Below are 26,951 nucleotides of genomic sequence, written 5' to 3' on the forward strand. Positions count from 1 at the left end.
GGCAAATAAATTTGGTGGCATGTGTTTATCATAGTAGAACTTTCATTAGACTATTCCAGTATAAAATTTAAAACTAGATTCACAGTCTTTTTGGCCAGTTAAAACATTGGGTTATAAAAGTTTGAGATACTTAATTTTAGTACATTCTATTTTATTAAAGTAACTGGATTCATTTGGCTTTTTTAACCATTTAAGAGAATGGTGTTATTTCAGATATCTCATGGTTTCCATTCTGAATTTTGTGCACAGCAAATGCCATATTTGGGGAAAAAATGCACAGAATATGCATCATTAATATTGTTCTGGCAAACAGGCATTGAGTTTCAGAACAGTGAACTATTTTTAGTACATATGGCAATTTTTTTCACCTTATTAAAGTGAGATGAGAACAGACCTTAAAATAGCTTTTACCTCACCATCCAAATACCTATTCAGATTAGTTGGTTGAATAGCCAGCACTTTGAAGTAGAGCCTTAGGGAAAAAAAAAAATGAATGCTTCTTTAATTAAAATGTCTTGCTGTCTTAGCGCTTATATTTAATGCATTCTAAATTAGAAAATATGTTCTTGAAATTATGTTGTGTCATTATTGGAAAAGTTTTGTGCATTACTGATTTCCCTTTTTAATTTATTGTTTTTATCTTATTGATACATAATGTGCGTATTTTCAGGATATGTTTTACAGTCTGATACATTCGTTTAATGTATCAAGATCAAATCAGAGTAATTAGAATATCATCACTTTAAATATTTATCTTTGTATGATTTCCTTGTAAACCTGACTGTAAACTGTTTATTGGAAGTTTTAAAGAACATGCCTTTTGATCCAGCAATTCCACTTTTGGGTTTTTAACCTTTTGTTGTTGTTGTTGTTGTTGTTGTTGTTGTTGTTGTTGAGACGGAGTTTCGCCCTTGTTGCCCAGGCTGGAGTGAAGTGGCACAGTCTCAGCTCACTATAACCTCCACCTTCTGGGTTCAAGTGATTCTCCTGCCTCAGCCTCCTGAGTAGCTGGAATTATAGGCACATGCCACCATGCCCGGCTAATTTTGTATTTTTAGTAGAGAATGAGGTTTCACCATGTTGGCCAGGCTGGTCTCAAACTCCTGACCTCAGGTGATCCACCCACCTCGGTCTCCCAAAGTGCTGGGATTACAGGCGTGAGCCACCATGTCTGGCCTGGGTTTTTAATCTTAAGGAACAAATTGGACTAATGAGCAAGAATGTTTGTTTCAGTGTTGTTTAAAAGCAACAAGAGGAAAGCATTAGGGTCCATTAATAAGGGTATTTATTAAATAAATTATGGCAAATAAGTCCATGTAAATGAATAGAATATGTTCTTTAAGGATGATAATACAAATATAAGCTTTATATACTCAGGGATTTTTCTATCAGTAGCGAACATTTTACTAGCATCGTTCACAGTTAATATGCAAAGATAGGCTAATCCTTGTAACAAACTAGATGGCTGAAATAAGTTACGTTTTAAATCGCACTATAAAGTGTTTTATTTTGGATTTGGCTAAATTGTCTTTAATTGGCAGTGTTTTTGGTGGAATTTTCTTGTTTGGATTGAAAATATCAATTGCCATAAATGAACAAATTACCAATGAAAATATAAATTGCCATAAATGAACAATTACCAACTGTTACCAGTCTTACCTCTTCTCTTACTTCTAGAACATGTATCACCTAATGCAAAATGTACTTTCTGTTTAATCTCTAACTCAACTTGCAGTCATTACATGTCAGCTTTGGAGGTAGAAGTAGAAAGAATATATGTAGCTAATTCTACCACTAACTAGCTGTACGCCCTCAGGCAACTTCAGTTCTTTAAACCTCAGTTCCCTCACTTGTAAAGTGAGATTGACAAAATGTGAGCCACCACTCATGGCCTTGTGTTTCATTCTTGAATAGATTTGATTTGCCTCTATGTAACTATAGTATCAGGACACAACATTGAGGATCCATGACTTGACTTGCTAAAAACTTGCTTTCTGGCCAACCTCGGTGACTCACACCTGTAATACCAGCACTTTGGGAGGCCAAGATAAGAGGAATCACTTGAGCCCAGGAGTTCGAGACCAGCCTGGGCAACGTAGCAAGACACTGTCTCTTAAAACACACACACACACACACACACACACTTGCTTTCTTTTTTTTTTTTTTTGGAGATGGAGTCTTGCTCTGTCGCCCAGGCTGCTGGAGTGCAGTGGCGCGATCTCGGCTTACTGCAAGCTCTGCCTCCAGGGTTCACGCCATTCTCCTGCCTCATCCTCCCTAGTAGCTGGGACTACAGGTACCCGCCACCATGCCCGGCTAATTTTTTGTAGTTTTAGTAGAGATGGGGTTTCACTGTGTTACCCAGGATAGTCTCGATCTCCTGACCTCATGATCTGCCTGCCTCGGCCTCCCAAAGTGCCGGGATTACCAAACTTGCTTTCTTAATCAGAGTAGATATATGCTTTCAATCATCCTTTAAAATATATATGTGTGTGTGTGTGTGTGTGTGTGTATATATATATATATCTACTATGTACTAGGCACTATTCTATGCACTGGGAATATAGCAGTTAATGAAACAGGCATTCCAGCCTGGGCAACATAGGGAGACCCTATCTCTTCAAAAAAATAAAATAAAAAATTAGCCAGATGTGGTGATGCACACCTCTGGTCTCAGCTATTCAGCAGGCTCAGGTTGGAGGATGGCTTGAGCCCAGGAAGCTAAGGCTGCAGTGAGCTGCAGTTGTGCCACTGCACTCCAGCCTGGGCAACAGCGCAAGACCCTGTCTCAAAAAAAAAAAAAGAAAAGAAAAAAAAACAAACAGGCAATCTCTGCTATCAGTTAGTTACATTCCAGTGACATCTTGATGGAAAATTTGGCCCTACCTTTAAGGCAACTTTACCTTCCCAGCTAATGCTCTAAATATAGAATAAGAGTTCTTCTAGGCTAGAAGAATACTTTTGAAAATATACTTCTTATTTACCTAATATTTTGATCCTAAAATTGCCAAAAATATTAAAATCGGGGAGAGCTGTTTTCCTGTTTTCCTTTTTGTTCCTCCAGAGTGGTTCCTTTTGTAACCATATATGGAGATTAGATGTATTAGCCTCTTTTATTTGAGAATGTAAGTTTGTGATCAAAACTAGAACATTCAGAAATTTCTGATTTTAGCATACTATGAATGCAGCAGCGGTCACAGATTAGATTCCCATGGGCCTCCATGGCCAGTGACTTCACTTCTAATCTAAGTTCCCTGTCGCTAAGCAGTTGACCTTTGACTACAAATGGCAGGGAGAAAAGAAGCAAAGACTTCTTGAAATTCATCACCCATTTCACAAGTTAAGCCACAAATTCTAGGGATATTGTTATATGGAATAGCCATAACAAGTTATATTTTAATGTTGTATTAAATATTTTGACAGTAATGGTGTTAGATGTGTTTCTAATTTCTTTCAAAATAGAAAATATATTTTAATTTCCTTGATTATAAAACAATATATATATTTCTACAAATTTTTCAATTTATGACTATGTGAAGTTAAAAAGTAAATGTGTCCACCATGTCCCTATCTCCAGAAATAACTAATGATATCTCTATTGTAGATCCTTCCATACCTTGAATAAATATATGCAGTTAAAAATTCATAGATAAATGTATAACTATTTTTAATCTACATGGGGTCACATTATACATACTGCTCTTTATTAGGCTTTTTACTTAGTAGTAAATATATCTTGAATAGTTTTCATTCCATAATATATGTATATTTCATTTTCCTATAACGAACAATACTTCAGTGAGCATTATGTATCCCATATGTGCTGTGTTATTTCCTTTAGGAAAAGTACTAGAAGTGGGCGTGCACATACAAACAGTGAAATCGGGTGTGTAACATTATAAAAATATATGCTTTATAAATTTATAATCTCACTAAGGAAAGAAGATATATACACATACACAGAATAATACAAAATAGAGTATGATTAATTGAGGAAACAAAAGACACAGAGAAGATACAATTAAAAGGAGCACCATGGTGGAGAAATGAAGAATTCCTTAGAGTTGATGGGACTTAAACTGTATATTACAGAATGAATAGGCCAAATAGAGAAAATGGCTGTTTTGAGATTAGGGAAATACTGAATCAAACAAATAATTGCAGGACATAATGCAGGCATGTACCAGCCCTATAAAGAAGCTAGCATGACCAGAGCAGAGCTCCTGTGGGAAATAATGTAGGGACCAGATTACGGCTAAATTCTGCCATGTAAAGCTTGACCGAAGCCTTGTGGAGAATGGGGAGATAGGATTCCCCTATAGGATTTTATTCAGAAAAATGACGTTCCCTGCAAATGCTACCCTAAAGAATGCCATAGGCCAGGTGTGGTGGTTCACACCTGTAATTATAGCACTTGGGAGACAGGTGGAAGGATTACTTGAGCCCAGGAGTTCAAGACTAGCATGGGCAACATAGTGACACCCCCTCTAAAAAAGAAAAAAAAAAAAAAAAGAAATTCCGTAGTATATACAGATGTGCCATTACAGATGAGAATCTGGGGCCTAATTAATTGCCAGTCATCTTTGATAAACTTCTGGGCCTATAGTAAGGATTTCTGAGGACAATTCTTTGAAAATTAGGCCTAAGATGTCTTCATTGGACCAGGCAGAAGACCTCTTGTAAATAATTTCAAAACTTTTTTTTCTTTCTTTCTTTCTTTTATTTTATTTATTTATTTATTTGTTTGTTTGTTTATTTATTTATTTATTTTGAGACAAAGTCTCACTGTCACCCAGGCTGGAGTGCAATGGCACAATCTCGGGTCACTGCAACATCCACCTCCCAGGTTCAAGCAATTCTCTACCTCAACCCTCTGAGTAGCTGGGATTACAGGTGCCCAGGACCACGTCCAGCTAATTTTTTGTGTTTTTGGTAGAGATGGGGTTTCACTATCTTGGCCACGCTGGTCCTGAACTCCTGACCTCGTGATCCATCCGCCTTGGCCTCCCAAAGTGCTGGGATTACAGGCATGAGCCACCGCGCCCAGCCCAAAACTTTTTTAAAAGTTTTTTCTTGGCCAGGTGCAATGGCTGATGCCTGTAATTCTAGTGCTTTGGGAGGCTGAGATGGGAGGATCAGTTTAGCCCAGGAGTTTGAGACCAGCCTAGGCAACATAGCAAGACCTTATCTCTACTAAAAATATAAAAAAGATAGCTGGGTGTAGTGGTATGGTCCTGAAGTCCCAGCTGCTCGGGAGGTTGAGGCAGGAGGATCCTTTGAGCCCAGGAGGTCAAGGTTGTAGTGAGCTGTGTTTGTCCCACTGCGCTCCAGCCTGGACAACAGAGCAAGACCCTGTCTCCAAAAAGTTTTTTCTTACTGTGATTCAGGGACAGTTATCTTTAGAAATAAAAGACTGTTAATTTTTCTTATTTTAAATGCCACTTTTTTTAATAAGAACTAATCTTTTTTTTTTAAGGGTTTTATTATTTGAATAAAATCTTACTAAGGCAGCCTTCTTACTCATGTTTTTATGTAACAGAGCCTTTTCCTTTAATCATCTTTATACAGTGTCCACATTGTCTTGGGAATTGTACTATATTTGTTGCAGTTTTTTGAATACTTTAGCAAAGCTTGCTTCGTTTTTGTTTCCAGTTGGCAAGTGGACAACCTTGAACAAAAGCCCCAGCCCTCAGCAAAGCAGACATGATCCACATTATAATTTAATATGAGCTACGTGTAATAACCAGTATTCCATTTTGGACAAGGGTGGCGAAGAAGTAAGAGATTCAGTGACCTGACCTGTTTTAAAAGTACTTTGTGTACCTGTAGATTTTGAGCATTCATAGCCTGAAGCAGTTTTATTGATATAAGATATTTAACTGTAATAAGATTTTACTTTTACTTTTTTTCTTGGTAGAAAATCAGACAAGAGCGAAAGAATCTGATTTATCAGATACTCTGAGTCCAAGCAAGGAAAAAAGCAGTGACGACACTACAGGTGAGTTTTAACCTCATATTTACAGACCTGCAGCTGTTAATGGCAGTTTAGGTGTATAGGTTAATGTGAGTGGAGATTTCAAAGTTTGCGTTTGGCAGAAAAAAAAAAAACACTTCCATTTATCAAGTCATCCCCTTTGAATGTTGGATATTTTGTTAAAACTACTTTCAGCTACCCAAATATAATAGCTGTGTCAATTCCAGTTGTTTATTTTGATAACAATAGCTTTCTGATAGATTTGAATACTGTCTATAATTATATACTTATTTTTTTCCTCTCTGTAGACGCCCAAATGGATGAACAGGACCTAAACGAGCCTCTTGCCAAAGTGTCCCTTTTAAAAGGTACTTTAATATGTTTTTATTACATCGTAAACCAGGGTATCAAATCACCCTTTGCCATAAAATCTGTTCTAGATATTATGTGAAGTTTTCATTTTTAGTTGAGAGATTAAGATGGGTTCTGTAAAGTAGCAGGAACTAAAAATTTAAAGTTTTGGTGTTTATACCCAATATTTCAAACAATGTCGAATAATTTGGATCAGTCAAGATTATAAGGAACAAAGTGTTCAGTGATAGAATATGAAATGCAGCTGTGTTTTTTGTTTACCCTTGTATCTCTAATACGAATTTATTAGCACTTTTAACATAATTAGAATAAGGTGAAAATATTAACTCTCTTGAAAGACTCACCAGTTTGCTCTGTTATCATATGGTAGCAGTTGTACATTTCCTTATTTTCTGGTGTTCTTCATCTTCTAGTAAATATCCCCAGGTTCTTACGACACTCTTCTAGAAATTTTGGACTAAGAAATTTTAGATAGATGGCCAGGCGTGGTGGCTCACACCTGTAATCCCAGCACTTTGGGAGGCCGAGGCAGGTGGATCACCTGAGGTCAGGAGTTTGAGACCAGCCTGAGCAACATGGAGAAACCCTGTCTCTACTAAAAATACCAGATTAGCCAGCCATGGTGGTGCATGCCTGTAATCTCAGCTCCTAGGGAGGCTGAGGCAGGAGAATCATTTGAACTCAGGAGGCAGAAGTTCCGATGAGCCGAGGTCATGCCATTGCACTCCAGCCTGGGCAATAAGAGCAAAACTCTGTCTCAAAAAAGAGAGAGAGAGAGAGAGAGAGAGAGAGAGAAGAAGAAAGAAAGGAAGGAAGGAAGGAAGGAAGGAAGGAAGGAAGGAAGGAAGGAAGGAAGGAAGGAAGGAAGGAAGGAAGGAAGGAAGGAAGGAAGGAAGGAAGGAAGGAAGGAAGGAAGGAAGGAAGGAAGGAAAGAAAGACATTTTAGATATTGATAAGATAAGCAAATGCATGAACTCTTTGTCTCACCTCTAACTAGGAAGTACATTTATTTCTTGATATTTACTTGTTTAGAATAAAGTGGGTAGAAAATAAATCAGCATTTATAAAAATGTTTTTAAAATAGAGTTCCTTGGGAATGGTTTACTGGAAAATTGTCAACATTCAGTCTCTTTTATATTACCTTATTGTACACAAGAAAAATCGACATATCTTGTAAGTTCAGTCCAATGAGTTAATTAAAAATGTTGGTAGTGGTGTACTAATACCAGGCAGCTCTCTGGGATCAAAGTGATAGTAGCAGCCTGTGGAAATGTCTCTTTGTGGAAGTGCCTATTTTTCTGGCTGGACTAATAGGGAATCTTCTTGTCCAGTCCCTGAACTTTGGGATTATATAAGGAAGGAGCACTCTTAATGATTTGTACTCTTCTTAGGTGATCTTTGGTGTTGATAAGGCATGCTTTTTTTCTAATGTCACAATAATAAATATAAGTTAATGTTGGTATGGTCCAGAACTCTCATCTCAGAAATGCAATACCATTATTGTGTAAAATGTAGTTACTGATACTGAAAGAATTGTCAGACCCTATGGGCCTTTATGGGAACGTGGAGAAAAAAGAAAGGAGGTAAATGAGTAATGAACACACCCAAACAAAAGTAGCCCTCTTTATGGTCTTTTGCACTACAGAACTCTCCCAGAAATCTTTTTTTCTTTTTTTTATTTTTATAGGTACATAGTAGGTGTATATATTTATGGGGTACATGAGATATTTTGGTACAGCCATTCAGTGTTCCCAGAAATCTTTTCAATAGCCAAGTTAAGACTGACTATAGTGTTTATGATTGTGTTAATTATATTCAACTATTATTAGTGCCTTTGTGATTTTTGTTAGTCTTAGATTTGATTTTTATCCCATTGCCTACCACAATGCAGGTATTCAGTAAAACTCAGATATATGATGAATTAATTGATAATGGACTTCTTACATTAAAATTATAAAGCCACAAGAGCATTAGGAAAGTAACACTAGCCGCAAAGCTAAGAGCCAAAGAACTCTAGGTTCAATCATAAGTTTGCCATTTATTTGTAATGTGTCCTTGACAAATTGCTTAACCCCTCTGTGATTCAGGGCTTTTTCATGTATTAGATTGATGAAAATCAACTTTATAGGATTATTGTGAAAATTGAATGAAAGAGTATGCATGGACCACACTTACCATGGTGTTGGGAACATAAAATGTTAACCACCATAATGAAGACACTGATCATGATGATGATGGTGATTGATAAAAGCCTGTTGAAGGACTCTGAGTAACTCCATATTAATTGAATAAGATTGTGGAGTTTTAAAATTATTTCCTACGGTATTTAGGAACAAGGATTTGTTTGTGATGGATTTTTTCTACTTAGTAATGCATTTGTTTGTTTGTCACTTGCCAGATAATCGGGAAAAAAATATTTTTAATCCATGAGTACCACCAAACAGTATCTATAAAATACTCACCATATAGCCTGGGAAGTCAGACTCAAGGAAGGGGGGAAGATGTAGGAAAAAGACTGGAAAATACAAGATGCATGTGGAGTAGGGGGCCTGTGTGCAGATGCTGTTAGTAACTGCTTCAGGTGCCATTGATGAAGATGGGTCAGAGTTTCCCTAATCTTGCTTTACGTTAAGGTGAAAGAACTTCTAAAACTTTTGTTTACATTTCTGTATGATTGCCAACTTTTTTGTTAATGAAGTAGTATCTTTATAAATACCTGCTGAAAGATTTTGTGGCTTGATTTTATTTTTATAGATTTTTTTACTTATCTTGTTTTGTTTTGTTTTTAGAGACGGGGTCTTGCTAAGTTGCTCAGGTTGGTCTTGTACTTCTGAGCTCAAGCGTTCCTCTCACCTCAGCCTCCCAAGTAGCTGGGACTACAGGCATGCACCACCCTACCCGACTTGTTTACTCTTTCACTTTGTTTCTTTCTCTCTCAGCTTGATTTTAAGAACAGACTGTTAAGTCAGTCAGTGATTGGATGTAAAGAAAAATCACCTAGGTAGAAGGAGGCATATTTTAGAAGAGTCTCCATGCTATAATTATCATAGCTCTTTATGGTCATTATTGTTTTTCTTTTGTAAAGTTTCTCTTGTAAGAGTTTTACAGATTCTTAAAAATGACATATCAGTGGTACTTTTTAGAAACATTTATGTTATGCTTGATTATGTGTGGTTATGGTTTGTATCTGTATAATTAGGTTCAATAGACTGACATAATTTTCTCTTAAAAGTATAAATTACTAGAGCACAGTGTTGACCTTTAGAGCTATATAAAGAAGCTACATATAAGTAGCCTCTTTATTTTCCTCATTCAAACTCTGTGCTTGACTTCCTGAACCATTATTTTCAAGTTTTTTTCCCCCTTTTTAAAAAATAGCCAATCTTTTTATTTAGAATTATTGTGTATGACTTGTCACATTAGTCAGCTAGGACAAGGAAAATAATAATAAACATTCATTATGAGATAAAATGATGATAGCAGTAGTACCTTTTCCTTGATATAGTAATCATTTCTATCTATTTATGTTACTTTTAAATGAGAAATAAGTTGATGAAGCCATGTTTTCTGTATGCTTGAAACCGTCTCTCATGAAACATTTTTTAAAAATTGGAATTCACTTCAAATCATGTCTGTTGCAAATTTACTCTATTTGGGGAACCTTGCCAGGGACTGCAGTGGTTTTAAAGTCTAATAAGACTGTTGGGCCGAACATGGTGGCTCATGCCTTTATTCCCAACACTTTGGGAGGCTGAGGCAGCCTGATCACTTGAGCCCAGGAGTTTGAGACCAGCCTGGGCAACATGGCAAAACCCCATCTCTACAAAAATTAGCCAGGCATGGTGGTGCATGCCTATAGTCTCAGCCACTCAGAAGGCTGAGGTGGGAGGATCACTTGAGCCCAGAAGGCAGAGGTTGCAGTCAGCCCAGATCGTACCACTACGCTCTAGCCTCGGTGACAGAGCAAGACTGTCTCAAAAACAAAAGCAAAAATCTGTCCTCGGGATTTAAGGAATTTTAAGTCAAATTAGTGATAGTACATTTTTTAAAACTTTGTATTTTCCTTATGCCTCAACATCCCCACAAACGGGCTGTGAACACTCTGCCCTGGCAACCAGATGCACCAGTATGATAAGGCTGGGTCCCTGCCACAAGTTCCCTTCATATCCTTCCCTGACAGTGGCCTGGTGAAATTTAACGAAATCACCTCATCCTTTTTGTTTGTGTATCCTGACCCCCAATACAAGCATTTGCCTACAGGTCCTCACTCTATCAGTTATACCTGTTTGGCTGAGCCCATTTTTTGCCCTCCTCCCATATGGTTCCCTGCATGGTGTACCTTGCCTTCCTCTCTAGGACCTTTGAGTATAATAAATCCTTTAATTTCATTTGCCTCTCCAAGTATAATTCCCACAGCTATATTGGAGTGATCCTCGAGGACCCCACAGGGAAACTTACTCCCTCCCCCATTTACCACACAGAGAGGTATAGATGATAAGCTAATTATTGGTGGTTGTTGCCATCAGGAGTCAAAGAAAAGAGAATGTCCAGGGTTTTGTTTGTTTGTTTGTTTGTTTGTTTGTTTTGGAGGATGGGGAAGAAAGGCATTTTGAGTTTCATGGGACAAGAGGCATTTGAGATGACTGTATAAATAGTGTGTCTTACCTTGTATATTCAGTGATTTAAAAAAAAACACTAAACCTAAATCTGATCAAGACTTTCACTTCAATTGCCAATTTGCAGGACATACAAAGAACTAGGGACATATCCTAAATGATGTGATGGGGATACAACCAGCAAAATCCAGAATGTGGAAGATTCTACAGGACACACAACCCAGTTTCTCTAGCAATTAAATTAGAAGGGGAAAAAAAGGAAAGGGGATGGGGGAAATCCTATAAATTAAAAGAGATTTAAGAGATATATCGGCCGGGCGTGGTGGTGACTCACCCCTATAATCCTAGCATTTTGGGAGGCCAAGGTGGGTGGATCACTTGAGGTCAGGAGTTTGAAACCAGCTTGGCCATCATGATGAAACCCCGTCTCTACAAACAATATTTAAAAAGTTAGCTGGGCATGGTGTCGCGCACCTGTAATCCCAGCTACTTGGGAGGCTGAGGCAGGAAAATGGCTTGAACCCGGGAGGTGGAGGTTGCAGTGAGCTGAGATCATGCCACCACACTCCAGCCTGGGTGACACAGTGAGACTCCATCTCAAAAAAAAAAAAAAAAAAGATGTCAACTATATACAATGTATGAACCTTGAATGAATCTTCAATCGAACAATTCAACTATAAAATAAATTTGGGACAATGGAAAATTTTAATACTGACTGGATATCAAACAATTAAGAAATTGCTCATTTTTTTCCAGTGTGATCATAGTATTATAGATATTCTTTCTTTTTAGTCTTGTCTTAAAGATTTTTAAGATTTTTTTATATTTACATCTATAAAATATTTTTAAATGGGTAAGATTACAAGAAGAGTAGATAAAAATACCTTAGAAAAAGGAAATATTAAAAATCACAAGCTAGATCATATGGGTTTGGTTTGAGGATTGATAGGTATAATTAAAGTTTGTTCACATAATCCTTTGAGTGTTTTATAAGATAGAGTGATCATTATAATAATTCAGTGGCTTCTGAGCACAGCAATGATATGATCAGATCTGTATTTTGGGGAGGTTTGTTGAGTGAACTGAAGTAGATAGAGGCTACAAGTAAGGCAGTCAAGAGGCTTAATCATTTGAGAGTTTGAACTAGGGTAATTACTGTGGCAGTTTCAGATAAGAAAACCCACTTGGGGCCCTGTTATTCTTATCTTTTATCTCTCCCTTGGTAATCTTATGTAGAATCCATTGGCCTGAGACACTAAATATAGGAGAGAGATGGAAGTCAGCTATAACTCCAGCATTTGACCCTGACTGAATGAAAATTAAGAAATATTTACTTCTGGAAGAAAAGGTGTCCTAGTGGTGGCTGTGATGGTTTTAATTTGGCACATGCTAAACAGGAAGAGTGACCATGGGTTTGCCTGGGACCTTTATGCCTATTGTCCCAGCATAATTATCGTCAAAAGTGCTCTCTTTCATATTCAAAGCTGTCCCAGTTTTATATGGTCACCCTAGGAACTGGAGATGAAGCTGGATGTGCAGAACAGAAACTAGAACCAACAAGTCATTTTCATTTATTTCTCAGATGTTTTATTGACCTGAGAGATACAGAGATAAGATACACAAGGAGGCTATAGGCAGAAGATAGGAACCAGGCTTGGAAATTCTCTGCACAGGGGTGAACAGTGGTAGCAGAGGGACTTTCTAGTGAAAGAAAAGAACAATGGGGAAGGTAAAAGATCCAGCTGTTGAGAAGGAACCTGGCAGTTCAGAAAGAGTGGCAAAGGAGTAAGAATTGACAATAAGAGGCTACTACCTTAGACTATTTGATATGGCCACACGTATCCACAATGGAAAGATGATCTTCCTGCATTGTGAAGGTTGTTCTCATCAAGCCTTCAGTGACTAGACATTCTGAAGGGAAGAGTGACGGTGATGGAAAGAGGACACATCCACTTGCCAGGTCACTTCTATTAGTTGATGACATGCCATATGTTATGGCTAGATCAGCTTTCCACAAGCATGCACATGCAAAATAGAACTTGGGAAAAAAATCTTTGATTTGGCCTTTTACCAGGTGGATCAGTGTCAAAGTTTAGTTGAGCAAAGGTCAGAGTTTAAATTGAATCTCCAGTCACTCTTTTGAAGATATTTGGTGACACCAAATTTAATTTAGGATATGATGTAGGTAGGTAGTCTGTCAGTTCATTTATTGTGTGAATTTACAGGATTTAGCCTAGTCTGAGAAAAAACTGGCCCCTGGCCCAGACTATACACCAAGCAGTTCTAAAGATATACAATTTATGTTAAGGAAAAAACAGATTCTGTTAATCTTTACAACTTACATTACTCCTAAATAACATTTATTTCCATGTGACTTGCATGTCTAAATAAAATGAATTTGGCTTAATAAGGCTTTCATTTATATTCATCTAAACGCTTTTCCACCAGTACTCATCACAAGACTCCCCAAGGTTGTGAAACAGATTTCTGTGTCCATTTCTAGGACAAAAACGAGGCACTATGAGAATGGACCCAAGCCACAATAAACTGATAATGCATTTTCCCACACAACCATATAAAATACAATGAGCCCTTGATCAACCTTTGCACAAAAAGAATTGCTCATTAAATGTTTGAATTTTTTTTTTTTTTTTTTTTTTTTTTTTTTTTTTTTTTTTTTTTTTTTTTTTTTTGAGGCGGAGTCTCGCTCTGTCGCCCGGACTGGAGTGCAGTGGCCGGATCTCAGCTCACTGCAACCTCCACCTCCTGGGTTTGCGCCATTCTCCCGCCTCAGCCTCCCGAGTAGCTGGGACTACAGGCGCCCGCCACCTCGCCCAGCTAGTTTTTGTATTTTTAGTAGAGACGGGGTTTCACCGTGTTAGCCAGGATGGTCTCGATCTCCTGACCTTGTGATCCGCCCATCTCGGCCTCCCAAAGTGCTGGGATTACAGGCTTGAGCCACCGCGCCCGGCCAAATGTTTGAATTTTTTAAAAAATCGTACTCGGTTTTCTAGAAAGAGGATCTGCACACTAACTATTCGATTAATTTGAATATAGTCAGATTATTATGTCTGTGTTTATTAAGCTTAATTTGTAAAGATTTTTGGTCAGTGTCTCCACTTCTATGATCAAACACTGTGTTCAAGACCAGCCTGGGCAACATAGTGAGACCCTGACTCTACCAAAAAACTACAAATCTTAGCCAGGCACAGTGCATGCCTGTAGTCTGAGCCATTCTTGAGGCTGTGGTGTGAGAATTGCTTGAGCCCAGGAGGTAGAGCCTGCAGTGAGCAGACATTGTGATACTGCGCTCCAGCCTGGCCAACAACAGACCCCATCTCGAAACAAAACAAAGAATCAGTTGCAGACATGATAGCCTTTATGCTTAAATACCTCAGTATGCATTTCTTATTTATCTTATGTAACCACCATACAATTCTCAAAATTAAGAAATTAGCATGGGTACATTACTATTCTCGAATCCAAATACCTGTTCACATTTTGACAGTTGTCTCAGTAATGTTCTTTATGACATGGCCCAGCATGGTAGCTCATACCTATAATCCTAGCACTTTGGGAGGCCGAGGATCTTTTAAGCCCAGAAGTTCGAGTGTATCTTCCAGGAGACATTGGCAATATCTGGAGACATTTTAGTTGTTGTGACCTGGGATGTGGGGCAGGGTGGAGAGGGGTACTGAATCTAGTGAATAGAGACCAGGAAAACTACTAAACATCCTACAATTCATAGGGTAGTCCCACAGTGAAGAATTTATTCAGCTCTGGTGCAGCATAGCAAGACCCCATCTCTACAAAAAATTAAAAATTTTGCTGGGCATGGTGGCACGTGCCTGTGGTCCCAGCTACTCAGGGAGGCTGAGGAAGGGGGATAGCTTGAGCCCAGGAGGTCAAGTTGAGGCTTCAGTGAGCTGTGATGGCACCACTGCACTCTAGCCGGGGCAACAGAGCAAGACCCTGTCTCAAAAAAAGAGAAAGCAGGATCTAAATGTTTGGTGTCCCCATGGCTACTGGTATATAATTGCTTCTAGGCTCACTCAGTGGACAGACTTAAGAAGTGTGTGTGTGTTTTTGTGTGTGCATGCAGTTGTACACACATCTATATTTATTTCTATATATTTCTCCAAATCTATTTGAGTTCATACCCTACACCAGAGGATTAATCCTTTTTTTTTTTTTTTTGATAGAGTCTCACTCTGTCGCCCAGGCTGGAGTGCAGTGGTATGATCTTGGCTCACTGCAGCCTCAGCCTCCTGGGTTCAAGCGATTCTCCTGTCTCAGCCTCCCGAGTAGCTGGGACTACAGGTGTGCATCACCAAACCCAGTTAATTTTCATATTTTTAGTAGATATAGGGTTTTACCGTGTTGCCTAGGCTGGTTTCGAACTCCTAACTTCAAGAGATCTGCCTGCCTTGGCCTCCCAAAGCACTGGGATTACAGGTGTGAGCAACTGTGCCCGGCCCAGAGGATTAATTCTATCTTACCTATTTTCATATCTGTAATTCTCTTCTTCAACAGTGAGAAAAGTGGCTGCATTTATCTACAGTGAATTTATTTGAGCCTTTTTACAATACACAGAAAGTTGTTTCAGAATTAATAGCCAGTGCTTTTATAGAAAAGAAACCTGTGTATGAATTTTTTTTTTTTGATTATCAAATTATTAACATATAGCAATAGTCCTCAACACGGGGCATTTTACCTCCCAGGAGACATTTGACAATATCTGACCAGGAAAACTACTAAACATCCTACAGTTCATAGGGTAGTCCCACAGCAAAGAGTTTATTCAGCCCAAAATGTCAGTAGCACTGAGGTTGAAAAACTTGATCACAGAGCAAGGAAAATATCCACTCAAGGAATTAATGTCAATGTTTTTGTCAAACCACTTGAATGTAAGGTGCAGGCATCATGATGCTTCTCTCCTAAATACTCCCTAAAAAAAAAAAAAAAAAAAAAAGCATTATCTTATATAATGACAAATCCAGAAACAGGGGCCAGGACCTTTGCAGACTCCAGTGGATAGTGTCGAAAGAGCTGTGAGAGAAGTTTTGTAGCTAATGCAACAGTGTCTCTGCCACTGGAAAAATCTCTCTCTGTACACACACCTTCCCTGGCCAAAAGACCTTTTGAAGGAAGAATTGATAGGTTGACTAGAGTAGATGAACCCAGAATCAAATTTTTTTCTTTCTTTTTTTTTTTTTTTGGAGACACAGTCGCTCTCTGTCGCCCAGGCTGGAGTGTAGTGGCGCGATCTTGGCTCACTGCTATCTCTGCCTCCCAGGTTCAAGTGATTCTCATGCCTCAGCCTCCTAAGTAGCTGGGATTACAGGCGCACACCACCACACCCAGCTGATTTTTAGTATTTTTCCTAGAGACGGGGTTTTGCCATGTTGCCCAGGCTGGTCTCAAACTCCTGACCTCAAGTGGTCTGCCTGCCTCAGCCCCCCAGAGTGCTAGGATTACAGGCATGAACCGCTCCTAGGCCAGAATACAATTTTTCTAGAGAGAAAAATAGGATATCATCTATGAATATGAATATATATATATAATTTCCAAAACCTATTTAATTGTATTGTGAGAGTTATTCTTAGCTCTTTTTTGATGGATTGAAGTTGTTATGCTGAGGTACTTATAAACCAAGGTGATACTTACATATCACTAGAAGAATATAGCTTACCTGATGATATATTTATTTCAGGCAGTGTTCAGTAGCAGAAGATTTTAATACTAAAAAGGAACAGAGTGATTGGAGAGGAGGGAGGTTAGGGGAAGGGGCATATTTGAAATAGAATGCTGGATTTAATTTATTTCAGTAAAACCACTTAGGTTACATCATTTAATATATTCAGCAGATTTTTGTTGTTATTGTTGGGGTTTTTTTGTTTTTGTTTTTTTGAGATGAAGTCTTGCTCTGTTGCCCAGGCTGGAGTGCAGTGGCATGATCCCAGCTCACTGCAACCTCCGCCTCCTGGGTTCAAGCAATTCTCCTGCCTCAGCCTCCTAAGTAGCTGGGACTACTGGCGCCTGCCACCACACCAGGCTAATTTTTTGTATTTTTAGTAGAAATGGGGTTTCACTGTATTAGCCAGGATGGTCTTGATCTCCTGACCTCGTGATCTGCCCGCCTCGGCCTCCCAAAGTGCTGGGATTACAGGCGTGAGCCACACCACGCCCAGCCCAGACATTGTTATATGTGTGTGTTGGGGAAATGGTGATGATAAAGTAAGCTCAGTAGAGCTTTCAGCCTAGTTTTTATTTTGTGTTTCACAACTAGGGTAATTGTGCTAAAATTTAGCTGTTTCTTGAAGAAAAGTTTCTTGTTGTTTTCCGTATCCAGTTAAGTTCCAAGTGAAATTTTTCTGACCGGTATCAAGAAATTTCAAAATTGATGAAGAAGAATAGCATTTTGCTTATCTCACTGAATTTCAAATCTTAATAAGCAATGAGTTATAATCTATCACTGTCATTATTTTTATGCTAAAATTGTGAATATATAATTTATGTTAATATATGTTTTATAGTGCCATCACCATTATTACTAATATATATAACTGTATTTGTATTTTTTCCCAATTACTAAAATGCTTACTATAATTTGCTTCCAAGTTTTATTTAACTCAGTTGTTCTATGTTGTTTATGCATGTGCAAACATGAAAGAGATTACCAGTCTTTTATTGTAGAGATTATAGTGTGATACTAACTCTTGCTTTTAAAATAAACATGTTTTTGTCAGATGACTTGCAGGGTGCACAGTCAGAAATTGAGGCAAAGCAAGAAATACAGCATCTTCAAAAGGAATTGATCGAAGCCCAGGAGCTAGCTAGAACAAGTAAACAAAAATGCTTTGAACTTCAAGGTGAGATCAAGATTACTTTGGTTCTTTAGGGATGTGTGGAGGCAGCACGATATAATTGGATGGCCCCAAACTTGGAGTCCAGACGCATGTTCCAGATTCACAACTTTATGAGATATGTGATCTTGGTATATTTACTTGACCTCTCTAAACTTGTGTTTCAGGTCAGTAAAATGAGGGAAGTTACAGTTGCTCTACCTTCACACTGTTGATGTGAAAATCAAGTAAGATCTTCACTAACTGAAAGATCTTAATAGTTAATTGCATATTAAGTACAACAGAAGGAAAACTCAAATTTCTAAATTTTCGTTACGCCTAATGTTAGCTAATGTCCTAGCCACGTTCTTTTCTAGTAGCTCACTTATCTGTAGGTCATAAGCCAGTGGAGTCTGTGCAGTTCCCTAGAGCTTACTTTAGCTCCTTAAAGAGCTCTGGGTGCTTTCATTAATTCACAAAACTATTAATAGATACTGTGTCTTTACTTTTAGCTCTTTTGGAAGAAGAAAGAAAAGCCTGTCGAAAGTTACTGTACCATTCACAGTAACTACTTGGTTGCAGACAGTATCTCAAAGAGTCTTAAAATGAGAAAGGGAATGACCTATGGAGTCGTCATGTTCTCCAAGATAGCTTTCCTGCCCAGTAGGAAGATTTACATCCCTGGAGGGAACTAGGAACTTCTTGTTACTACTTCTTTCTTTTTCTGCTTCTCAAAGAAATTAGAATTGATATTCACTTAACTTGAACCTTTTGGAGGATCCAGGCTAATATATTAAATTACAATGAAAAAATATTTAGTTAACAGCAATTATTTAGTTTAGTGTTTACTATGTGCTTGACAGTAAATATGAGAATTTTAAGTCTTTTTTAAAAATTAAGTTCAAAATGCCGATTAACAATTATCAAGACTGTTTCTCGTGTTAAGAAAAGCACATATTGTCTTGGTGATACCAGGTCCAGAAAACTCCACTACTCAGTTGAATAGATTTATTACTTATTACAGTTCTGTGCTCCTGAAATCTTTAAACTAACTGCTAATACTGCTAATACTGCCTAACTTTTGTTTCTTTCAATAATCTTTTAGGAGAGAGTTTTAAAAGAAATTTTCAGCTGCTAAACTCTGGGTGCTTTCATTAATTCACAAAACTATTAATAGATACTGTGTCTTTACTTTTAGCTCTTTTGGAAGAAGAAAGAAAAGCCTATCGAAATCAAGTTGAGGAATCCACTAAACAAATACAGGTTCTTCAAGGTACGGAAGACCCCAGAGCTCTTTGAGATTGTTATTGTGTGTGTGTTTTTAGTGATTCAAAAGGAATGGAGGCCAGGCGCGGTGGCTCATGCCTGTAATCTCAGCATTTGGGAGGCCGAGGAGGGTAGATCACCTGAGGTCAGGAATTGGAGAGCAGCATGGCCAACATGGTGAACCCCTGTCTCTACTAAAAATACAAAAATTAGCTGGGCATGGTGGTGCATGCCTGTAATCCCAGCTACTTGGGAGACTGAGGCAGGAGAATCGCTTGAACCTGGGGTGGAGGTTTCAGTGAGCTGAGATTGCGCCACTGCACTCTAGCCTGGGCGACAGAGCAAGACTCTATCTCAGGAAAAAAAAAAAATGGAATAGGAAGTAAGAAGGCAGAGAGTCCCCATTTTTCTTTCTTTCTTTCTTTTTTTTTTTTTTTTTTTTGAGACCGAGTCTCGCTCTGTCGCCCAGGCTGGAGTGCAGTGGCCGGATCTTAGCTCATTGCAAGCTCCGCATCCCGGGTTTATGCCATTCTCCTGCCTCAGCCTCCCGAGTAGCTGGGACTACAGGCGCCCGCCACCTCGCCCGGCTAGTTTTTTGTGTTTTTTAGTAGAGACGGGGTTTCACCGTGTTAGCCGGGATGGTCTCGATCTCCTGACCTCGTGATCCGCCCGTCTCGGCCTCCCAAAGTGCTGGGATTACAGGCTTGAGCCACCGCGCCCGGCCTCCCGGCTAGTTTTTTGTATTTTTTAGTAGAGACGGGATTTCACCGTGTTAGCCAGAATGGTCTGGATCTCCTGACCTCGTGATCTGCCCATCTCAGCCTCCCAAAGTGCTGGGATTACAGGCTTGAGCCACTGCGCCTGGCCAAGAGTCCCCATTTTTCATGGCTTTGATTCTCTAGAACCTCACATTTCAACACGGCTCTTGGTGGAGCTTGCTTTATTTATTTATTTATTTATTTATTTATTTATTTATTTATGAGACAGTTTCGCTCCTGTTGCCTAGGCTGGAGTGCAATGGCGCGAACTCAGCTCACCACAACCTCTGCCTCCCAGGTTCAAGCAGTTCTCCTGCCTCAGCCTCCTGGGGTTACAGACATGCGCCACTACACCTGGCTGATTTTGTATTTTTAGTAGAGACGGAGTTTCTCCATGTTGGTCAGGCTGGTCTCAAACTCCCAACCTCAGGTAATCTGCCCATCTCGGCCTCGCAAAGTGCTGGGATGACAGGTGTGAGCCACTGCGCCTGAACCCTATTTATTTATTTATTAAGAAAATTCAAGGGAAGATTGTTCAGTACTCCCGTATTAGACACTTAAAATGGAAAAAGCAGAGGTGAAGATTTGCAGTTGGTAAGACTCACTTTCTGGGTTATGTTGTGAGTTCCTACAGAGGGCCTTTGGATAGGAAATCTGTTTGAGCTACTCTGTGCATCAGCACTTTGAGCTAGCTGGTATGTGTATATATTGATGGCTGGTGTAGATGTATTGACATCTGATGCTCAGAACACACTTGTATTGCAAGAAAATTTTTGTTTTTTGAGACGTAGTCTTGCTCTGTTGCCCAGGCTGGAGTGCAATGGTGCGATCTCGGCTCACTGCAACCTCCACCTCCTGGGTTCAAGTGATTCTCCTGACTCCCAAGCAGCTGGGACTACAGGTGCATGCCACTACACCCAGCTAATTTTTGTATTTTTAGTAGAGATGGGGTTTCACCATATTGGCCAGGCTGGTCTCAAACTCCTAACCTTGTGATCCACCCACCTCGGCCTCCCAAAGTGCTGAGATTACAGGCATGGGCCACCGTGCCCGGCCTCAAGAACAATTATATATCACATGGAATAGGATAATAGTCTCTGCACTGATTTTCTTTGATAATGGCTGTTCTTCTTATCACCATTTTGCTGTTTCTTTGGGCTCTTGCAAGGTCATTACAGAAATTTCCAGAAAAAACCTTGCCTGTCAAGTGTTTACTTCAAGCTGGAGCTCCTAGTATATTATGAGGAGATTGTATGATACCCCAGGAGAGGTCTTCCTTTCCCGTGCCATTATAAAATTCCTAAAGTAAAATTAATTTGCTTTCTTGTCAAAGAAGGAGCCAATGTTGTTTTAAAATTTTAGCTTGAGAGATAGGTGGGGAAGAAATTAAATAGACAAGTAATCACTATTCAGAAGAGAAGGGCGAGTCATTGTATGAGTCCCAAGATACTTGCCCAAAAATATTTCAGAGAAAAACTAGTCTTTGGGGTCTTATTTTTTGAGTGGAACTTTTGAGTTATTTAAAATTAGAATTTTATTTTGGTCAAATTAGAATTTCTAGGGTATGTCATGTATGTGTTTAAATTGAAAGCTCTTAAAACTCCTATTGTAGTTTAATGTCATTATTCATTAATTTACATAAATCTGATATGAATCTCTATTTTCATCCTAGACTGTGTAGGGGCAATTTTTCCTAAAGGTTCTGTGACATAGTGCTGCGTTTTGTTTTAAACCTGTCTTGCCTAGTCATCACTGAGTGCCCCCTAGTGCCAGCATGTGTATTTCACGACTGTATCAACAAATCATGATCATCTTCTCTGGCCACTGTGCCCTTTCAGATTCCAATATCTAATATCTTAATGTTAATAAGATATTAATAAGTCTAATATCTTAATGTTTACTTATGTAGCACCCTCCCTTTCTCCCACCCCTAAATCCTCTTATGATTAATTATTTTCCTTTGGAACTTTTTAAATCTATAATTTCCTTATAATATGGTAACCAAGATTAATTTTCTTGTTCTGCACCAAGTTTGATTTTATACAAATGGTTTCCAGTTTGGGTCATGAGCACAAAACCAAGTATTTTAAAAATATATATAACCCTTCAGTGAGACAGTATTAATTTTATTAACTCATTAATTCAACCAATAATTCTTGATTGTTTACTATGTCAGGTATTGGGGTATCCCCAATACCTGACAGCTGTGAGCAAAACAAATGCCCTACACACATGAGGTGTACAGTTCAGTAGAAAAGTTAAACAATAAGCAAATTAATAGATAATATGATGTCCAATAAGGACTTCAAAGGAAAATAAATCAGAGTAAAGAGCCAGAGAATGACAGTGAGCTGTTTTTCAGATGAGTCGTCAGAAAAGGCCTCTTTGAAGAATTGACATTTGAACAGAAAAATGAATCAAGAGCATCAACTGTTTGTTGCTTACCATTTGACCAATCTATTCTACATATAGGATTCACCCTAAAAAAAAAAAAAGTATATAGTGTTTAAAAACACTGAACAACCTAAAATGTCAAAAATAAAGGGTTGGGCAAATAAGTTATATATACTATAACTATTTTGTGTTGAAAGAGTTTCATCAACAGAAGGATAGGGAACACTGTATATATTGTGATCACTCCCTGTTTAATGTTTGTTTATATATGTGTATAAATGCATAGGAAAAAATCTAGAAGGAATGTCAGAAGTAATTTTCTGTGTGTTGGGGAGATAAAGATCACTTTGGTTTTTTTTCCTCTTTGCTATCTGTATTTTGACACTTTCTGCATCAAACATGGATTGTTTATACACTTTAATCAAAAGCAACAGCTCTGATAACCCAGGCTATGCATTAGCTACAATCCTGTATGGATTATTCTTTTATTCCTAATTCTAATGGGCCAAGAAAATGATGGATATACTTTTGCAGCCCAGTTGCAGAGGTTACACATCGATATTGAGAATCTCCGGGAGGAGAAGGACAGTGAAATCACAAGTACTAGAGATGAATTGCTTAGTGCCCGAGATGAAATTTTGCTCCTTCATCAAGCAGCAGAAAAGGCTGCCTCTGAGCGGGACACTGACATTGCTTCTTTACAACAAGAGCTTAAGAAGGTGAGAGCTGAGCTTGAGCGGTGGCGGAAAGCAGCGTCTGAATATGAGAAAGAAATCACAAGTCTGCAAAACAGTTTTCAGCTTAGATGTCAACAGTGTGAGGACCAGCAGAGAGAGGAAGCAACAAGGTTGCAAGGTGAGTAAATGTATTTTACATAAAGCTCTTAACTTTTGACAATGATAACTTTATAACTTGTTTAAAAAAAAAATGCATGTTTTTTTTTTTTTCTTTGTTAGCTATCAGTTGTATAAACCAGTATTTTTAAATCGGAGCTAAAAATGTATTTTCAGGTCTGCAAGTTTACTTATTTATTTATTTATTTATTTATTTATTTATATTTTTATTTTTTTTTGAGACGGAGTCTCCCTCTGTCGCCCAGGCTGGAGTGCAGTGGCCGGATCTCAGCTCACTGCAAGCTCCGCCTCCTGGGTTCACGCCATTCTCCTGCCTCAGCCTCCCGAGTAGCTGGGACTACAGGCGCCCGCCACCTCGCCCAGCTAGTTTTTTGTATTTTTTAGTAGAGACGGGGTTTCATCATGTTAGCCAGGACGGTCTCGATCTCCTGACCTCGTGATCCGCCCGTCTCGGCCTCCCAAAGTGCTGGGATTACAGGCTTGAGCCACCGCGCCCGGCCAACAATTTTAAAATAAAATATAAAACCATAAAAAAATAAATTTAGGCCGGGCGCGGTGGCTCTAGCCTGTAATCCCAGCACTTTGGGAGGCCGAGACGGGCGGATCACGAGGTCAGGAGATGGAGACCATCCTGGCTAACATGATGAAACCCCGTCTCTACTAAAAAATACAAAAAACTAGTTGGACGAGGTGGCGGGCGCCTGTAGTCCCAGCTACTCGGGAGGCTGAGGCAGGAGAATGGCGTGAACCCAGGAGGCGGAGCTTGCAGTGAGCTGAGATCCGGCCACTGCACTCCAGCCTGGGCAACAGAGCGAGACTCCGTCTCAAAAAAAAAATAAAATAAAATAAAATAAAATTGTTAAAAATTGCTTGTCTTATAAAAGTTAAGTGGAAAAAAATACTGTTGTTCAAGTACGAGCTGATAGCTGTCCTTGAGGTATACATGCAAAGCAACAGGAATCAAATAATTAACCATGTAAAATCTACATGCTTTTAAGGGGGCAAAAAGTATGTTCTTCTCTGAAATCTTTTCCTTTGTCCTTTGAAATATTATGGAAGTTATATTTCTGTATTAACAAATATGTTTTGGGACTATTTTAGGTGAACTAGAGAAGTTGAGAAAGGAATGGAATGCATTGGAAACCGAATGCCATTCTCTAAAAAGGGAAAATGTTTTGCTATCATCAGAACTGCAACGGCAAGAAAAAGAATTGCACAAGTATGCAAGAACTCTCTGTTTTTCAGATATGAAATATTTCTTTATCTTAAATTTTCATCTAAATTAAATTTAATTTTATTACTTAAATACTTTGCAGGAGCAAATGTTCGACCCATCTCTGTTTGGTTATTTGGCAGGTTAACCATACTGAATAAATACTTCAGCTTTTTTTTTTTTTCCTGCCACCACCATTATCCTGCATGTCCTTTCCTTGTACTCACGGAATATAGATTCATTAAATGTCCCAAAGAAACCCTGAACAAACAACAATGGTCTATAATTCGTAGTTGAACTTGCCCTGTAAACTAATAAATTTCAAATATCAATTGCTTTTCTTTCACACCAATGATCTCTTCTTTTAGTAAGGGTGATCAGGAAGTGACTGTAATGAAGAATTTGTAAGGCTGGGTGCGATGGTTCACGCCTGTAATGCCAACATTTTGGGAGGCTGAGGTAGGAGGATCACTTGAGCCTGAGAATTCAAGATCAGCCTGGACAATGTGGCAAAACCCTGTCTCTACAAAAAAATACAAAAATGTCCCGGGCATAGTGGTGCGTGCTTATAGTCCCGGCTACTTGGAAGGCTAAGGTAGGAGGATTGCTTGGGCCCAGGAGGTCAAGGTTGCAATGAGCCACGATCATGCCACTGCACTCCAACCTGGGTGACAGAACCAAACCCTATATCAAACAAACCAAAAAAATAAAAAAGGAATTTGTGCTACTGAAAGATATAATCTTCTGAATTTCAAATAGGGTTATATGAAGGGTAATAAAATATAAGACCATTAATTCTCTGAAACCAGTTAAATCTTTCTAGTATCTAATACTTGACAAGCAAATCAGTGAATGCATTAGATTTATTCCAGCAGATTTAGTGAAGTCCTATTTTACCACCACAATTTACCATATTTAAGTTTAAAATGGGTTTATTCCAGCCGGTGTGGACAACATTATGAAACTCCATCTCTTCAAAAAAATACAACAAGTTAACCTGGCCTGGTGGCAAGTGCCTGTAGTCTCAGCTACTCAGGAGGCTGAGGTGGGAGGATCACTTGAGCCCAGGAGGTGGGGACTGCAATAAGCCATGATCACACCTCTGTAGTCTAGTCTGGGCAACAGAGCCAGTCCCTGTCTCAAGAAAACATAAATAAAAATAAAAACAAATGTTTTACATTGTTTATAAGACGTAAAAAACTTTGTAAAAGCAATTCCAAAATATGAATGGGACAAAATAAAGGTCAAAACTATAAATATATGTATATGATATATATCATATATGAAATATATATGAGATATATACATATCTCATATATATCTATATACATAAAGTCATTTATTTATTTTGAGATGGAGTTTTGCTCTTTTGGCCCAGGCTAGAGATCAGCGGCATGATCTCAGCTCACCACAACCTCCACCTGCTGGGGTCAAGTGATTCTCCTGCCTCAGCCTCCTGAGTAACTTGGATTACAGGCATGTGCCACCATGTCCACCTAATTTTGTATTTTTAGTAGAGATGGGGTTTCTCCATGTTGTCAGACTGGTCTCAAACTCCCGACCTCAGGTGATCTGCCCGCCTTGGCCTCCCAAAGTGCTGGGATTACAGGCATGAGCCACTGTGCCCGGCTCATAAATTTTTTTTTTTTTTTTTTTGAGGCAGAGTCACATTCAGTTGCCCAGGCTGGAGTGCAGTGGCATGATCTCAGCTCACTGCAACCTCTGCCTCCCTGGTTCAAGCAATTGTCCTGCCTCAGCCTCCCAAGTAGCTGGGATTACAGGCATGCACCACCATGCCTGGCTAACTTTTTTTTTGCATTTTTAGTAGAGATAGAGTTTCACTCTGTTGACCAGCCTGGTCTCGAGCTCCTGACCTCAAATGATCTACCCGCCTTGGCCTCCCAAACTGCTGGGATTACAGGTGTAAGCCACCACACCTGGACTATATATAAAATAAAGGAGGCTAGGTGGAATGACACGCACCTGTGATCCCAGCTACCCAGGCGGCTGAAGCAAGATGATCACTTAAGCCTAGGAGGTCAAAGGTAGTGAGCTGTGATCACACCATAGCACCCCAACCTGGGCAACAGAGCAAGACTCTATCTTAAAAAAAAAAAAAAAGAAATTGAGGAATGAATTATCTGTATAACAGCACATTTGAACAAATTGTTTGGTATAAAGTGTGTATAAGATTATGATACAGATACCCAAGTTCTTTACATTTAGAATACATTAAGATCCTAATAAATCCATTTAGTTTAATAATCTATCAAGCAAGAAATACCATTGTTTGATTGCCACTGTTGCTTATCTTGTTGTTTTGAAATTATTGATTTTTTTTTTTTTTTTGAGACAGAGTCTTACCCTCTTGCCCAGGCTGGAGTGCAGTGACACAATCTCGGCTCACTGCAGCCTCCGCCTCCTGGGTTCAAGCAATTCTCCTGCCTCAGCCTCCTGAGTAGCTGGGATTATAGGTGTGTGCCACCATGCCTGGCTAATTTTTGTATTTCTGGTAGAGAGGGAGTTTCACCATGTTGGTCAGGCTGGTCTCAAACTCCTGACCTTGGCCTCCCAAAGTGCTGGAATTACAGGCGTGAGCCACTGCCCTCGGCCAAAATTATTGATATTTTAAAGATTCAGGCTAGATCCCTTATTTTTA

The 26,951-nt window shown here is 38.9% G+C and overlaps 1 protein-coding gene across 15 annotated transcripts in view; it reads left to right on the forward strand.

Annotated features, from left to right (window-relative positions):
- The window catches only part of SLMAP (sarcolemma associated protein), a 182,536-nt gene that overhangs the window by 140,229 nt on the left and 15,356 nt on the right, over window positions 1-26,951 (forward strand). For 11 of the 15 annotated variants that reach the window (XM_030926761.1, XM_030926781.1, XM_030926736.1 and 8 more), the window contains 6 exons: window positions 5,918-5,998; window positions 6,283-6,342; window positions 17,712-17,834; window positions 19,006-19,080; window positions 22,760-23,080; window positions 24,181-24,298. In XM_030926761.1, coding sequence (XP_030782621.1) covers window positions 5,918-5,998; window positions 6,283-6,342; window positions 17,712-17,834; window positions 19,006-19,080; window positions 22,760-23,080; window positions 24,181-24,298 — 778 coding nt within the window. The remainder of the gene's footprint in view (window positions 1-5,917; window positions 5,999-6,282; window positions 6,343-17,711; window positions 17,835-19,005; window positions 19,081-22,759; window positions 23,081-24,180; window positions 24,299-26,951) is intronic. The other 4 variants (XM_030926772.1, XM_030926767.1, XM_030926788.1 and 1 more) reach the window with 2 other exon arrangements.

Source organism: Rhinopithecus roxellana, chromosome 1 (assembly GCF_007565055.1).
Source record: "Rhinopithecus roxellana isolate Shanxi Qingling chromosome 1, ASM756505v1, whole genome shotgun sequence".
Classification (NCBI taxonomy): Eukaryota; Metazoa; Chordata; class Mammalia; order Primates; family Cercopithecidae; genus Rhinopithecus; species Rhinopithecus roxellana.